The sequence below is a fragment of the Rhododendron vialii genome, chromosome 5a, assembly GCF_030253575.1.
Source record: "Rhododendron vialii isolate Sample 1 chromosome 5a, ASM3025357v1".
Classification (NCBI taxonomy): Eukaryota; Viridiplantae; Streptophyta; class Magnoliopsida; order Ericales; family Ericaceae; genus Rhododendron; species Rhododendron vialii.
The window spans coordinates 24,884,295-24,900,245 of record NC_080561.1 but is presented as its reverse complement, the minus strand read 5'-3'; the positions used below and the strand labels follow the sequence as shown (position 1 = coordinate 24,900,245).

Sequence of the window (15,951 nt, the reverse complement as noted above, 5' to 3'; positions counted from 1 at the left end):
GTGCTAGCATACATCCCATGGATGTGTCCGTTACTGAGAGGTACAAAATCAATGGTTTTCCAGGGATAGGTGGTGATAACACAGGCGGGTTCTGAAGGTACTCTTTGACTGCCTCCAAAGTTTGTTGATAGTCTTGACTCCACTCAAAATCTGTGTCTTTCTTCAAAAGCTTGAAGAGAGGTTCACAAGTGGCTGTGAGTTTGGCAATGAACCTATTGATGAACTGCATCTTTCCTAGAAAGCTCCTCACTTCTTTCTCTGTCTTTGGCGGTGGTATCTTTATGATAGCCTGTATCTTGGAAGGGTCCACTTCGATTCCTCTCTGAGTGATAAGGAATCCCAATATTTTTCCAGCAGTCACTCCAAAAGTGCATTTTTGAGGATTAAGGCATAACTTGTATTGTCTAATCCTCTCAAAGAATTTTCAGAGTTCTTCATAGTGTCCTTCCCTTTGATTTAATTATCATATCTTCGATGTATACCTCTACTTCTTTGTGCATCATGTCATGCAGCAGTGTTGTCGCCATCCTTTGGTAAGTGGCTCCAGTGTTTTTCAACCCAAATGGCATCACTCGGTAGCAGTAGGTTTCGCATGGCGTGGTGAATGTGGTCTTCTCTCTATCCTCAGGAGACATCAAAATTTGATTATACCCAGAGAACCCATCCATGAAAAATAGCAATGCATGTCATACGATGTTGTCCACTAGTTCATCTATGTGAGGTAATGGGAAGTCATCCTTCGGACTGGCCTTGTTGAGATCTCGAAAATCTACACAGACCCTAATTACCCCAGTCTTCTTTGGTACCAGAACGATGTTGGCTATTCACTGTGGATATTTGGTGAATATAAGGAAACCGGTATTGATTTGTTTAGTGACCTCTTCTTTTATCTTTAAGGCCCAATCGGGGCGTATACGTCTTAGCTTTTGTTTAACAGGTTTTGCGTTGGGATAGAGAGGAATTTTGTGTTGAACGATTTCGGGGTCTATCCCAGGCATATCCTCGTAATACCAGGCAAAAACATCTTTGTATTTTTTTAGCAAAATGATTAATTTTCCACTTTCTTGAGAAGATAGTGTTGCATCAATTTTAACCAATTTAGGCCCGTTTTTAGAGCCTATGTTTACTGTGATTATTTCCTCAGAAAAAGGTTTTACGTGCCTCTCGTCTTCTCTCTCGATGAATTCTAGAATGTCTTTTGGAATTTCTTCCTCAAAAATTGGATTATTAGAATCCAAACAATTAATCATAGGCAAAGTGAAATACTGTAAATCCTCTTTATTGCTAAAATTGTCAAAAAAACATTTCAGAGTCAAATTCAAAATTATGCCTTGGTGTTTTGATCGGGCCTTCCTCATGAGACTCAGTAGTTTGAAAAGATGAAAAACTAGACGTGGACCGAGTTGACTCGAAGTCAGAATCAGAATCGAAATTGAGATCGGAGTCAGTATTTTTTATTGTGTATATTTAGAGTGTGTTTGCAACGACCCTGATTTTTAGTAAGTAAAAATTTCGTTAAAAATTTGAATTTTATTCGCTTCCAAAAAAATTTCTTTCAATTTTTAATAATCGGTCATAATTAGATTTTAGTCTTTTAAAATTATATTTCTTGGCTAGAGATTCTACTTGGCAAGTATAGTTAGATTCTAACCAATTAGTTAGAAAAACCTAACTACCAATTCATCTAGTTACTTTCCCCTAACCCTAGATGAGCCTTTTGAACCTTCTTGAACCTTTTGAACCTTTCAAACCCTAATGAAACCTTTTGGACCTAGGACTAGTCAATCAAGTCATACTTGTCATCTTGGATCTTTACCCATTGGACGATAAAAGTTAGGAAAACTTTTATCCATTGGACAATAGACTTTCCATTAAAAAGATATCTATGCTAGATTGTTAAGTACAAATATATAGTTATATATAGGTACATATACACATGCCTAAAAGGACATATAAGTATTATTAAAGTAGATATTACTTCACCCTTTTATCTATTGGTCAATAACCGCTAGGAAAATTATTATCCATTGGATAATAGTATTAGTCTTACCAACAAATACTAAGGTTTTATTTAATAATCATTTTCCTAGATTTCCCATGTGATGATATATTTGTATAAATGTATATGTGTGTACTTTATAATATACCCTAGATTTCCCTAAGATTCTCTAAGTACATAATCTAGTATTTTAATGGAGCATGTGCCTATTTAGACTATTTTAATGGGGAATTTTGATCTTGTAATTTATTATTAGATACTTGGAAATCTTACTAGATTTCATAGTACTATTATATATATACTTGCACTTATATATTTATATGTATACTTATAATATCACAAGGTACACATGTGTGTATTAGAATAGTTTAATAGGAAAATCTTGGCCTTGAAATCCCATTAGATCACATAGTACCTTAAGTACAATTTTATATATGTTCATAGTACTTGGAAGTGTGTATATATATATATATATATATATATATATATCTATATATATATATATATCTATATATATATATATGTACTTTGTACAAGAGAGCGAGAGAGAGAGAGAGAGGGAGAGAGGAGGGAGAGAGAGAAGGAGAGAGGAAGAGAGGGAGATTTGGTGTACCTTGACTTGATCTTCCATGATCTTTTTACATCCTTTCAATCTATGGTTATATATATCTCCAAGCAAAATCTATCTTCCAATGTCCTTTTATGTTCTTTTAATCACCAAATCTTGTACAACCCCTCCCTTCCTCCATCAAATCTTCCAAAATCAAATCCAAAGTACCAAATCTAGCCATGCAAGCCTAGAACTAGGTGGGAGGTGTGCAAGCAACCCTTGACCTAACCCATCAAGCTTTCAATCAAGCTTGAAAGGTGAAAAAAAATCAAAGATAGGAGAGAGCGAGAGAGATTCGGATGGGAGGGAGAGAGAGGGCATGCTTGGCCTATAAATAGCAAGCTCATTCAAGCTTAAACTCACATCTTCACCCATTGCTCCAACTTCTCTCTAGAATTTCTAAGCTAGCTTTCCAAGTTCAAGTTTCTTGAGTTTTCTTGAAGTTCTTGAAAGCTACCTCCAAACCTTCTCCAAAAACCACCCCTAGATCTTTAAAGTAGCCTAGTTTAGTTGGCAAAGTTGTTTCTAGGAAGAGAAAATCCATCTCTCTTCCTTTCGAAGCACTTCGGAGTTGTTACGCCGCCAATTCGCGAAACCGACGACCAATTCTCAAAACCAACCTACCGCCAAGAAGAACGGTAGATTCTCCCTATCTACTATTCCTAAGTATATGTAGAATACCTCTACTTACCTACTCTACGTATATTCTATGTTGAAATCCATGGAAGTATTCATATTTTGATCTTTATGATGGCTATGAGTTTGCTTACATGAATTGCTTGTATTACTTGTGGTATAATATTGAGTTGGATGGTCTTGTTAGTTTAATTTCAAGATTGCAATGAACGATTATGATTACGTATGTGTAAAGTCCTACTGTAGAGTCTATGCATGAAAACGAGACACAGAAATCAAGAAAGTTAGAAACATGACACCTAAGGTGTATTAATGACAAGGTGTGTTTTGAAAAGGAGAAAAAGTTTTGAAACCCCAATGTGGCTGGACTTGCCCATTGTGGGAATGTGTGTGTGTGTTCCAATGGGAATCTGAAAAAGCGGAACTATTGTGAGGTCTGTGTGTGTTCCAATGGGAATCCGAAAAAGCGGAACCATTGTGAGGTTTGTGTGTGTTCCAATTGGAATCCGGATCAACGGAACCATTATGAGGTTGTGTGCGTTCCCATGGGAACCCGGAGCGGCGGAACCATGGTGAGGAATGGCTTGGTTATCCTCGGAGAGGAGCCAATGCAATTGTGTGCCAATGGGAACCCGGTGCGGCGGAACCATTGTGAGGATACTCGGGAGACCGGAATGGCGGAACCGAGGTTGGGTGTGTTAAAATGAATTTGAAAATGTTTATTTGTAAATGAAAGGTGAAACCAGTGACAGTCTATGACGAGTCGCGTATGAGAAACACAGAGAATCTTGGACACCAACGTTAGTTGAATATTGACTGTGAATGTGTCATTGTAAACCGTTTCGTTATGTATGCATGATCTATGTGAAAATCGTCAATTTTATGATCTATTGTTTGTAAGTTAAGGGTTAGTGGGTATGGTTATTCTATTGAGCTTTTTGTAGCTCATGGTGTTATCTTTGGTGAACCTGACATATTATATCGGTGGCGACGCTGGTATAATGTGTCAGACTTTGTAGATGAACAGGGTAAGCTGTACACCTTTGAGGCTTTTGGAGTCGAAGAGTTGGCTAAGATGGAAGAACAGGCAGAGCTGTAGTTAGAAACCTTAGTTTCCCTTCCCTTGTGTAATGAAAGTACTCTTACGGAGGTTGTGATGAAATAATGAGCCAGACTCCATTTGGTTTTATCAATAAAATGTCTATTTAACGTACCCAAAATTGGGGGCGTTACAACTTGGTATCAAAGCTTTAGGTTCAACCCTCGGCCATTGGTAGAATGGGTAGAACCATAAGATAGGTTAACCGTTGCACAAACGTGAATTGAGTTTAAGTTTATCGTCCCAAATGGGGTGGAATTCTGACAAAATAATTTTCGGATTGAAGCAAGGTGTGGAAATTGGCAGTACTACCGAATTGGGAATTCCCGAACAATTGGATGATGACTTAAATCAAGGATCGGAAGTGGAACTTAGAATTTCAAGTCTTCTTCAGTGTTACTCTGTCATAAAACATTGCTAATTGAGGTTAAACTCTGTCCTTATAGATAAACCACCTTGCCAACCTGTTAGCTCGAACTACATGAGGTAGTTGAGAGATATTATAGAAATTGTTCTACCCTGGAGTGTAGTAGCAGTAGTGTAGGTTAAAACCTGATAACCTATAGAACCACGAAATAGAAGTACGTAGGATCATTTCGTTTTAACTTGTATTAGGAAAAATCTTATCTTAGGTCCCTACTTGCCATTATAGTGGAACTCTATGCTTATGATTGTATCTTCTTGCTTATATTAAAGAGTATTGTTGCATACTATTCGATAAACTACTTTCGACTTTTGAAAGAAACGTCAATGGCAAAAAGGAAAATTTGTATAAGTAGACTAAAACACCCCCTTTCGATTTCCCTTCGTAGATGGCGAACCGACGCAGCGGATTAGGATACCAAAACAGAGAACCCCCTAACGCTAACCCTGACCTAGCCCAGATCATGCAAGCGTTCATAGCTGCTTTGAACGCTAACTGTCAAAACCAAAACCACGACGATGGACCTATGACCCGAACCAGAGTGATGAACGAGTTCTGCAAACGCCGACCCCCAACTTTTCACGGAGACACTAACCCCATCATAGCCGAGACTTGGCTGAATGAGGTCAAGATGATCCTCAGAACCTTAGGGATTACCCAGGACGGAGACCGTGTGGCCTTGGCCACATACCAATTGAAGGGAGAAGCCCGCTATTGGTGGGATCTGATGGAGGCAACCCATGCCATAGCCACCATGACATTTGCCGAGTTCAAGACTCTGTTCCTCGACAAATATTTTCCCACACCCCTTCGCCTAGCCATGGAACAGGAGTTCCTGAACCTAAAGCAAGGAACGATGACCGTTACCCAGTACGCGGCCAAATTTGAGGAACTATCCCGTTACGCTCTAACCTCCATACCAACCGAGGACAAGAAGGCTAAGAGAATCGAGTGGGGACTGACGACTGCTCGAAAGGCTGTGGTGGCTCAAGCTTTTACCACCTATGCCGCAGTCGTGAAGTGTGCACTCTGGCTAGAGAGTGAGGAGACTGACTTCAAAACCCGATGGAGGAAGGCGACAAGCGACACCGGTGGACCGATCCGAACCCAACCCCCCAACAACAACCGTGGACCCTACCACCATAAACCTTCTAACTCGACTCAAAGCAATCAACCATGGGAGACTCCAGGACTGGCGAACCGAAGAGGGGAGGTCAAGACATAGCCACAGTTCAGTCCTACAACTGTCAGGCTATGGGCCACATTAGGCACAACTGCCTGCAGCCTTAAAGCAGGTGGGATGGGAGATTTGGAAACTAGAGAACTCAGCCACCAGAACAGGCTAGTTTTGGGAAGCAAAACCCTGGAGGCCCATCGCATCAACAAAATGGGCAAAACAAAGGAAAATAGCCCATGGGAACCCAGTAAGGCACTGGAGTGCGCATATTTGCACTACAGACTGAGAAACAAGAACCGAATCCCTCTGTGATCCAAGGTACGCTACTATTATATAGTACCCGCGTACAATCCTTGTTTGACTCTAGTGTATCTCATTCGTTTATATCTACTGCCTGCGTAACTGCTCTAGCACTAGAAATAGAACCCCTAAGTATGTGTACGAAAGTATCATCACCGTTAGGGGGAAGAATAGCTGTTAGCCTAGTGTGTAGAGGGTGCGAACTAGAAATAGCCAACCTACGTTTGACCTGTGATCCTGGAGTAATCAACATGGCAGATTTCAACGTAATCCCAGGGATGGACTGACTATCAGCACATCAAGCGGTCATAGACTGCCATCAGAGGATGGTGACTGCGTATATCCCTGAAGGGACTCGTTTCCAATTTAAGGGGGATAGACAGACGGTGAGCTCGACGACGAGAAGATCCGGGTGGCAGAATCAACTGTTTAGATGGCTAGCTAGCCTCCAATTAGGAGAAGCCGATAGGATGGAAGTGGGATTACCACACATTGTGTGCGAGTACGCTAATGTTTTCCCTGAAGAACTTCTTAGCTTACCACTCAAAAGAGAGATAAACTTCTCTATAGAACTCCAACGGGAAATGGCACCAATCTCTATGGCTCTTTACCAAATGGCCCCAGCTGAGCCAAAAGAGCTCAAGACCCAACTACAAGATTTGTTGGACAAAGGGCTTATCAGGCCAAGTACGTCACCATGGGGAGCACCTGCATTGTTCGCGAAGAAGAAAGAAGGGACACTTCAACTATGCATCAACTATAGGGAGGTAAATCAAGTCACCATCAAGAACCGGTATCCATTGCCAAGGATCAATGACTTATTCGATCAATTAAGGAGAGCACGAAGAACACCTCCGGATAGTACTACAACTCCTTCGAGATAGCCAACTTTATGCAAGACAGGTAAATGTGAGTTTTGGCTAGAAGTGGTTAAGATCTTAGGGCACGTGGTATCCAAGGATGGAATCGAGGTGAATAAAAGTAAGGATGAAGCAGTACTGGATTGGAAGCAGCCGTACCTCTGAAATTACCGCCAGAAGTTAACGCTGCCAAATGCTTATTTTCCCGTAACTGCATAGGTTCTTTCAGTGCCTTTGCGGATATTATCCGAGTTTGTATCGTAGGGCTTACTTGTTGATGTTCGATTTTTCCCGGATAAGGATAGAGTACTTACGCTTTATGATGATGGAGTGAATCTACCCAAACGATCCGTTGTTTCCTAATTTTGGAAATGGGTTTAATATCCTTAGGTGGGGAAGCATACTGATTCGATAGGGACGTGATATGGAACATTTGTAGGATACGGGTCCGCATGATGATTTGGTAGAGGTTTTGCATTTGACGTTGGTGTTTACGGTAGAAACCTTACCAAAGGCGTATGACGAGGAAAATTGTACGACAACAGAAGAAACTTCAACCCCGTCTTGCTAAGCAAGTGATGAGGCTTAATTCGACTAACAAAACATGTATAGGATTGTGAAGGGTGCCTTAAGCGCCGACATACATCTAAGACCTGCCAGAGCCTTTAGACAGTGACCGTGTAGTGCCAAACCGTTTTTGTAGGTCGCCAGAATACTAGAATCCTGTTTAGATCGCTAACTGGCATAGCAACTATGTCTAATCCATAGTCACGCGCCAATTTTGGGGACGAAATTGTTTTAAGGGGGATAGATTGTAATAACCCTGATTTTTAGTAAGTAAAAATTTCGTTAAAAATTTGAATTTTATTCGCTTCCAAAAAATTTCTTTTAATTTCTAATAATCCGTCATAATTAGATTTTAGTCTTTTAAAATTATATATCTTGGCTAGAGATTCTACTTGGCAAGTATAGTTAGATTCTAACCAATTAGTTAGAAGAACCTAACTACTAATTCATCTAGTTACTTTCCCCTAATCCTAGATGAGCCTTTTGAACCTCCTTGAACATTTTGAACCTTTCAAACCCTAATAAAACCTTTTGGACCTAGGACTAGTCAATCAAGTCATACTTGTCATCTTGGATCTTTACCCATTGGACGATAAAAGTTAGGGAAACCTTTATCCATTGAACAATAGACTTTCCATTAAAAAGATATCTATGCTAGATTGTTAAGTGCAAATATATAGTTATATATAGGTATATATACACATGCCTAAAAAGACAAATAAGTATTATTTAAGTAGATATTACTTCACCCTTTTATCCATTGGTCAATAACCGCTAGGGAAATTATTACCCATTGGATAATAGTATTAGTCTTACCAACAAGTACTAGGGTTTTATTTCATAATCATTTTCCTAGATTTCCCATGTGATGATATATTTGTATAAATATCTATGTGTGTACTTTATAATATACCCTAGATTTTCCTAAGATTCTCTAAGTACATAATCTAGTATTTTAATGGAGCATGTGCCTATTTGGACTATTTTAATGGGGAATTTTGATCTTGTAATTTATTATTAGAAACTTGGAAAGATTTCATAGAACTATTATATATATACTTGGACTTATATATTTATATGTATACTTATAATATTACAAGGTACACATGTGCGTATTAGAATAGTTTATAAGGAAAATCTTGACCTTGAAATCCCATTAGATCACATAATACCTTAAGTACAATTTTATATATGTTCATAGTACATGGTAGTGTGTGTGTGTGTGTGTGTATATATATATATATATATATATATATATATATATATATGTACTTTGTAAGAGAGAGAGAGAGAGAGAGAGAGAGAGAGAGAGAGAGATGGCCAAGAGAGAGGAGGGAGAGAGAGAGAAGGAGAGAGGAAGAGAGGGAGATTTGGTGTACCTTGACTTGATCTTCCATGATCTTCTTACATCCTTTCAATCTATGGTTATATATATCTCCAAGCAAAATCTATCTTCCAATGTCCTTTTATGTTCTTTTAATCACCAAATCTTGTACAACCCCTCCCTTCCTCCATCAAATCTTCCAAAATCAAATCCAAAGTACCAAATCTAGCCATGCAAGCCTAGAACTAGGTGGGAGGTGTGCAAGCAACCCTTGACCTAACCCATCAAGCTTTCAATCAAGCTTGAAAGGTGAAAAAATATCAAAGATAGGAGAGAGAGAGATGTGGATGGGAGGGAGAGAGAGGGCATGCTAGGCCTATAAATAGCAAGCTCAGTCAAGCTTAAACTCACACCTACACCCATTGCTCCAACTTCTCTCTAGAATTTCTAAGCTTTCCAAGTTCCAAAGTTCAAGTTTCTTGAGTTTTCTTGAAGTTCTTGAAAGCTACCTCCAAACCATCTCCAAAAACCACCCCTAGATCTTTAAAGTAGCCTAGTTTAGTTAGCAAAGTTGTTTCTAGGAAGAGAAAATCCATCTCTCTTCCTTTCGAAGCACTTCGGAGTCGTTACGCCACCAATTCGTGAAACAGACGACCAATTCTCAAAACCGACCTACCGCCAAGAAGAACGGTAGATTCTCCCTATCTACTATTCCTAAGTATATGTAGAATACCTCTACTTACCTACTCTACGTATATTGTATATTGAAATGCATGGAAGTATTCATATTTTGATCTTTATGATGGCTATGAGTTTGCTGACATGAATTGCTTGTATTACTTGTGGTATAATATTGAGTTGCATGGTCTTGTTAGTTTAGTTTCAAGATTACAATGAATGATTTTATGATTACGTATGCGTAAAGTCCTACTGTGGAGTCTATGCATGAAAACGAGACACATAAATCAAGAAAGTAAGAAACATGACACCTAGGGTGTGTTAATGACCAGGTGTATTTTGAAAAGGAGAAAAAGTTTTGAAACCCCAATGTGGCCGGACTTGCGCATTGTGGGAATGTGTGTGTGTGTTCCAATGGGAATTCGAAAAAGCGGAACCATTGTGAGGTTTGTGTGTGTTCAAATGGGAATCCGGAAAAGCGGAACCATTGTGAGGTTTGTGTGTGTTCCAATGGGAATCCGGATCAATGGAACCATTGTGAGGTTGTGTGCGTTCCCATGGGAACTCGGAGCGGCGGAACCATGGTGAGGAATGGCTTGGTTATCCGCGGAGAGGAACCAATGCAATTGTGTGCCAATGGGAACCCGATGCGGCGGAACCATCGTGAGGATACTCGGGAGACCGGAATGGCGGAACCGAGGTTGGGTGTGTTAAAACGAATTTGAAAATGTTGATTTGTAAATGAAAGGTGAAACTAGTGACACAGTCTATGACGAGTCGCGTAGGCGAAACACAGAGAATCTTGGACACCAACGTTAGTTGAATATTGACTGTGAATGTGTCGTTGTTAACCGTTTCGTTCTGTGTGCATGATCTATGTGAAAATCGTCAGTTTTATGATTTATTGTTTGCAAGTTAAGGGTTAGTGGGTATGGGTTATTCTATTGAGCTTTTGTAGCTCATGGTGTTATCTTTGGTGACCCTGACATATTATATCGGTGGCGACGTTGGTATAATGTGTCAGACTTTGTAGATGAACAGGGTAAGCTGTACACCTTGGAGGCTTTTGGAGCCGAAGAGCTGGCTAAGATGGAAGAACAAGTGGAGCTGTAGTTAGGAACCTTAGTTTCCCTTCCCTTGTGTAATGAAAGTACTCTTACGGAGGTTGTGATGAAATAATGAGCCAGACTCCATTTGCTTTTATCAATAAAATGTCTATTTAACGTACCTAAAATTGGGGGCGTTACAGTGTTCCACAGTCCAGTTCGGGTAAGCCACTTCTGCAGCATCCACAATCAGCTCAGAGCAATCTTTTTCCTCACCAAGGTTGATCATCAGCACTTCGCTGTCATCGAGATTCACACTTTCACTATTGTCACCACGCAAGTCTTGTAGGGCCATTTGGTTTGCCACTGCCGTTGCTTCTGAAAAATCCTAGATCGCCTAGGTATATAAATATTTGCTATGTTATGAATTTTTTTCATTATCAACCCACAATCAATATATCAACCCAAACAATCACCGAAAAGTAATAAACATAAGAACACCAAGATATACATGGAAAACTCTAAACGGGAAAAAACCACAAGAAGGAATCAAGCACTATAAACATTGTGTAGTTACAAGTAATCTTACCCTACGATTTGAATCCTCACAATCGAGCCTAAGACCTACTTGCCGAATCCACGTTCACCACACCCAGTTCTTGATCGCCGCTGCCTTGAATCCACAAGCCTTCCACACTCTTTAAGAAATCCACCGAAGAACAAGTCTAAGTTTGTAGAAATAAAGTTGTGAATATTCTTGGAGTTTCATTGTGGCTTCAACTATTGAATAACTTCGACTATTGAATAAGAACTCCAAGACCCAAACGTAAAAATACCCCTCCATCTTGTCTGAACTAGACCCACGTCCATTTTCTTTTTTCTTGCTCCTCCTTTAATTTCATTACCCTAGCATAGAAAAGAATACTACCTTTTGTATTAGTCGTAACATGTGCACCACTTCCGCCTCATTAAGGCAGGTTTTACCAATTGATCTCAAATTGATACCCGGTCAATCCATTCCAATTGATCTCTCTCCGGCCACTTGATCTAAACACGATTATTCCATTCAATCACTCTCAACTACAAATAAAGATTTGATTTCCTTCCACTTCCTAAACAGACACTCTAGAAACAAATAATAAATAAATTACAACTTGATAATCCGAGATACAATTAAATGTGTGTTTTGTCTTGAAATTTGCCAACATAGAGAGACCATGCCCCGTGGTCCTAACAATCTCCCCCTTTGGCACTTCCATGACAAAACACACTCAACAATGGAAACCTATCCTCTAACAGATTATGGTCACGACCTGTGAAGCTGTAGAAACACTAAAGATGCACAATCTATTAGTTAATAAATTACTCCCCCTTTTTGTCACGGAAGGACAAAGGTAGACCAAACTAAAAAGGACGCAATAAACATCAAGTAGCCAGGAGCATCAAAGGACCCAAGTATTCCATATATGCAACAATACTCATATATACCTGATCAAGAAACCAATTTGCCAATATCCATGTATCCAACTAGTCCTGATAATCACCAAGATAAGTGACGTAGCAACAATCAAGCAATGGAAACAAGCACAACCCCAAGCAATCTTAAACCAAGATCATAAGGAAGGCATGGCCCCCATAGAAGTAAAAGATTTGAACATAGTTCAGTCAAAAAGAGTTTGGTAGATGATATATGGTTCAAGAGCCCAAAAAAAAGTTACTATTTTTATTTGTTAAAGCACAATTAAGCCAAGAGATGCTCAAGCTACTGCTAAACGAAGGTTGAGCATTTTCTAAAGGGCAGTTCATTAACCCAAAATTTAAAAATGACCAAAGATATCCCTTTACAAAAAATGCGTCAAGGCTACACACCAATCCGAGGTATACGTTCTCAACTATGAGGCTAAATCGATATGACTTTATATAAAAATTGTTTACACCCGTTTTTGGCACCAAATCTTGAGCCAGCGCGCCAGCGCTGAAGGGCTATTTGATTATTATTTAATTAAATTGGGCCGAAAGATAGAAATGTATTGGGTTTAAAATTAATGGGCCAAGACAATATTGAATGGGCCCGTTTAATTCCGATCCAATCTAGCCATGGGTTTGAAGTTATTTAATGGCCCAATATTAGTTGGAGCCCAAGGGAATTGTAGAGACCCGTATTTTTTTTATTTATTTATTTCAACAATTTTAATATTCTAATAAAAGTTAGAATTATGGGATAATATGAAATGTTATGTGAATATGTGATATGGGTTGAATGTGATAGAACTTGAAAGTTAGGGGTGTTAGTGTAATGCAAAAGTACATGAGTATATATATATGGGTGTGTGAGAGCCACACAATCATTTTCCTCACCCTCTCTTCTCACACACGACAGATCTCTCTCTCTCTCTCTCTCTCTCTCTCTCCGTCTGACGCACCCTCTCCCTCTCTCTCTCTCTTGGGTCTTGCATCCATAGCTCAAACCCATGGAAACCCAACCTCTCTATGCCGTGTTCTAACTTCCCCGACGTGTGAGTTGCGTTGATTAAGCTTGGAAGGGGTGTATCTCGGTGGATTTCGAATTTGAAGCCCTAGAGTTCGATTGAGCTTGAGCTTGTGCTTTCGATCTTTGAGGTAGGGAAATCTAACTACTTTTATGTGTTTTTGAGTTAGTGTGATGTGTGGATATTGTGATTGATTTTACTTTTGTTGATTGTTTGGGATTTGGCCTTGAAAATCCCTTATTTTCGTCACTTTTCTGCTCCTGGCCGGACTGGTTCAAGTTTTTTTTGCAGATCTTGCAGAAATTCCCTAGGACTCTACAAAGCTCCATTTTGGTTGATTCTTGCGCCAAAAGTTCCGTGTTTGAGTCTACTATCTAGGAAAAATATGAACAGAAATTCATACTCATAAATTATACCCAGAAACGTCCATTCTCCAATCTGTATTCCAGATCTGGATGTGTTGTTTTTGTTCCCTGACAGCAGTTCGTATTTTGGGCATAACTCTTTCATGCGATGTCGGTTAGATTCGATTCAAATTGCATTGGACAGCTGATTCGATCCTCTACAACTTTGTTTGAATACTTGCTTTCGGATTCTGAGGTTTGGTGGACCAAAATGGGCTTGCAATCAGAGTTGAGAAACTCGAAACACTTGGTTTTTGTACAATCTGTTAAATTAATAGCGTTAGCGGACTTGTATTGGTTATTATGTGAAATAGTTTATAAATGATGAGTGGTTAATAGTGATAATTACGAATGAGATGGGTGCCGACTTGGGATAGTTAGTCCTTCAGGTTTCATTTATTGAACTTTTGTTACATGTTTGGTACTTGTTGGTATAAGCCGATGGTGTGAGGTCTATAGGCCTGAACATGAGATTGTGTAAGATGAAGTGGGAATAGTGCGAGGTCCCAAATGCTCAGTAGGGGATAGTGCGAGGTCCCGAATGCTCAGATTAAAATCGTATGGCAAGGATACGGAAATGAGATGTATGATACATTTAAAATGCCTGATGTAGTGGTACTTCGATAGAAATAGAAATAGACGAGTAGCGATTCCACGTGTTGGGTTGTTTCGTTAAGTTCGTAAAGTCATAGGTAAAAGATGGAACGTGGGTAGAAATGGTATTGATTGGGCATTAAACTCCTTATTCGGTTTAAACTTTCTTGTTGGCGACTCAGTGAATTGTGTCCTCATTCATTCATTACACTTTACTCAATTCATATAAACGTAGCGCCGATTTCTCTACTGGGCTAGTGTAGCTCAACCTATCATCATTTTCAGGTACACCTCAAGGGCATTGATTTTGGAGTGCATGAAGTGCATCTTTTACATCGTATCTTTTGAAAGCCGACAATCAGGAGTTGTTCTAGCATCTTTGTATACTCCCTTTTGAAAGATGCAATTGTAACTTCATTTGAACGCTTTTGACTTTGGGAATCATGTAATCGCTAAACTTATCCTCTTTTGACTAATTCTGGAAATTGGGCCAAGGTGTCAATATTGTAACTCTATTCAAACTTGATTTTATTCTCTCGCATGAATTATGAAAAATATTTTGGGGTATTATGATGTATTATAACGTTGGACTTTTGTTGGAAATGCTATTATTATTATGTTGAAAATCCAGGGCGTGACAGGAATAAATAAGTAGGCCTTTTATTATTAAAGTGGCCCATTTTTCTTGTCTTGAAAGAATCCTGCGGAAATTAGGAGAAATGGATGGGGATTTTCAACACAAGGCCATTTGACTAGGTCAAATGGCCTATTACTCATCAGGTGCCCACAAAAAAAGGAAGTGGGAGAAGCCCACTAACTTCTATTAACTGCCCATGACTAAGAAAAGCATGTGGTAAATATGCTTTGCATATATTAACTACCCATGATCCCACTAAATATGTTAGTGGGTAGTTATTTCGGATACTTGGCAACATCTGGAGCCAACTCGGGACACATGTCAGCTCGTGGTGAAGGCGGGAAACTTGGCTAAGATTTGGACCAGTGCAGTATTTGCCCATGATCTTTTATAACTTCCAATAACTACCCATTATCCCATGATCTCATGAATTGGAAGTTACAAGGGACACATGCGCGCGACGAGAAGAGGACAACAAGCCCCTTGCATGTAGAAAATCAAAGAACCTTGGCCTATAAATACTAGAAGTCAAGAAGAAAAAATGGTTCACACACCAATCAAGCTCAATGCTTAAAACCAAAGCCTTCCCAGTGAAGCAATTATCTCACTTCTCTCACATTCACTCAATTAATTCTTCAAGTAATTCGGGTTTCTATCTCTCTTGTACTCCAAACTTTATTATTATGACATAATAAAGTTATTCCATCTCTCTTGTACCCCCAACTTTATTATTACGACATAATAAAGTTATTCTACGTTGTTACATTTTTTCCTACACGGTTAGGAAATTATTAAGTCCTCGCTCGTAGAGGCAAAACTACGAACCAACAGTGCAATCCAGCCCTTACATTTGCAGCACGATCGCTCTTATAGATTCAAAGTCAGAAAAGGGACGCTCAGCCCTTACGTTAGGCGCGACAAGTCTTGGCACGCCCCCACTCAGCCCTTGAGCCATTTCGGAACTGAACATTCTTTTTGGCATGCTTGGTGGGACCTTAATCATTTAAGTGTTTTATTATGGCAAGGAAGCAACAGCAATAGCAAAAAGTGGATCCACCCTTCCCGGATCCACCATAGAGTTCTGAGGGAGTGGCAGTCGACGTGCCA

General features: G+C 39.5%; 1 protein-coding gene and 1 long non-coding RNA gene across 2 annotated transcripts; both read left to right on the top strand.

Annotated features, from left to right (window-relative positions):
• Nucleotides 1-5,522: 5,522 nt before the first annotated feature.
• Nucleotides 5,523-6,532, top strand: LOC131327714 (uncharacterized). The gene is made up of 2 exons (XM_058360853.1): nt 5,523-5,981; nt 6,227-6,532. The coding sequence occupies exons 1-2, from the start codon at nt 5,523-5,525 to the stop codon at nt 6,530-6,532; spliced, it is 765 nt and encodes a 254-aa protein (XP_058216836.1).
• A 6,550-nt stretch (nt 6,533-13,082) lies between these two features.
• Nucleotides 13,083-14,774, top strand: LOC131326596 (uncharacterized). Its single transcript, XR_009200059.1, has 2 exons — nt 13,083-13,339; nt 14,493-14,774. It is a non-coding gene; the product is annotated as an uncharacterized LOC131326596 (long non-coding RNA).
• The last annotated feature ends 1,177 nt before the right edge of the window (nt 14,775-15,951 follow it).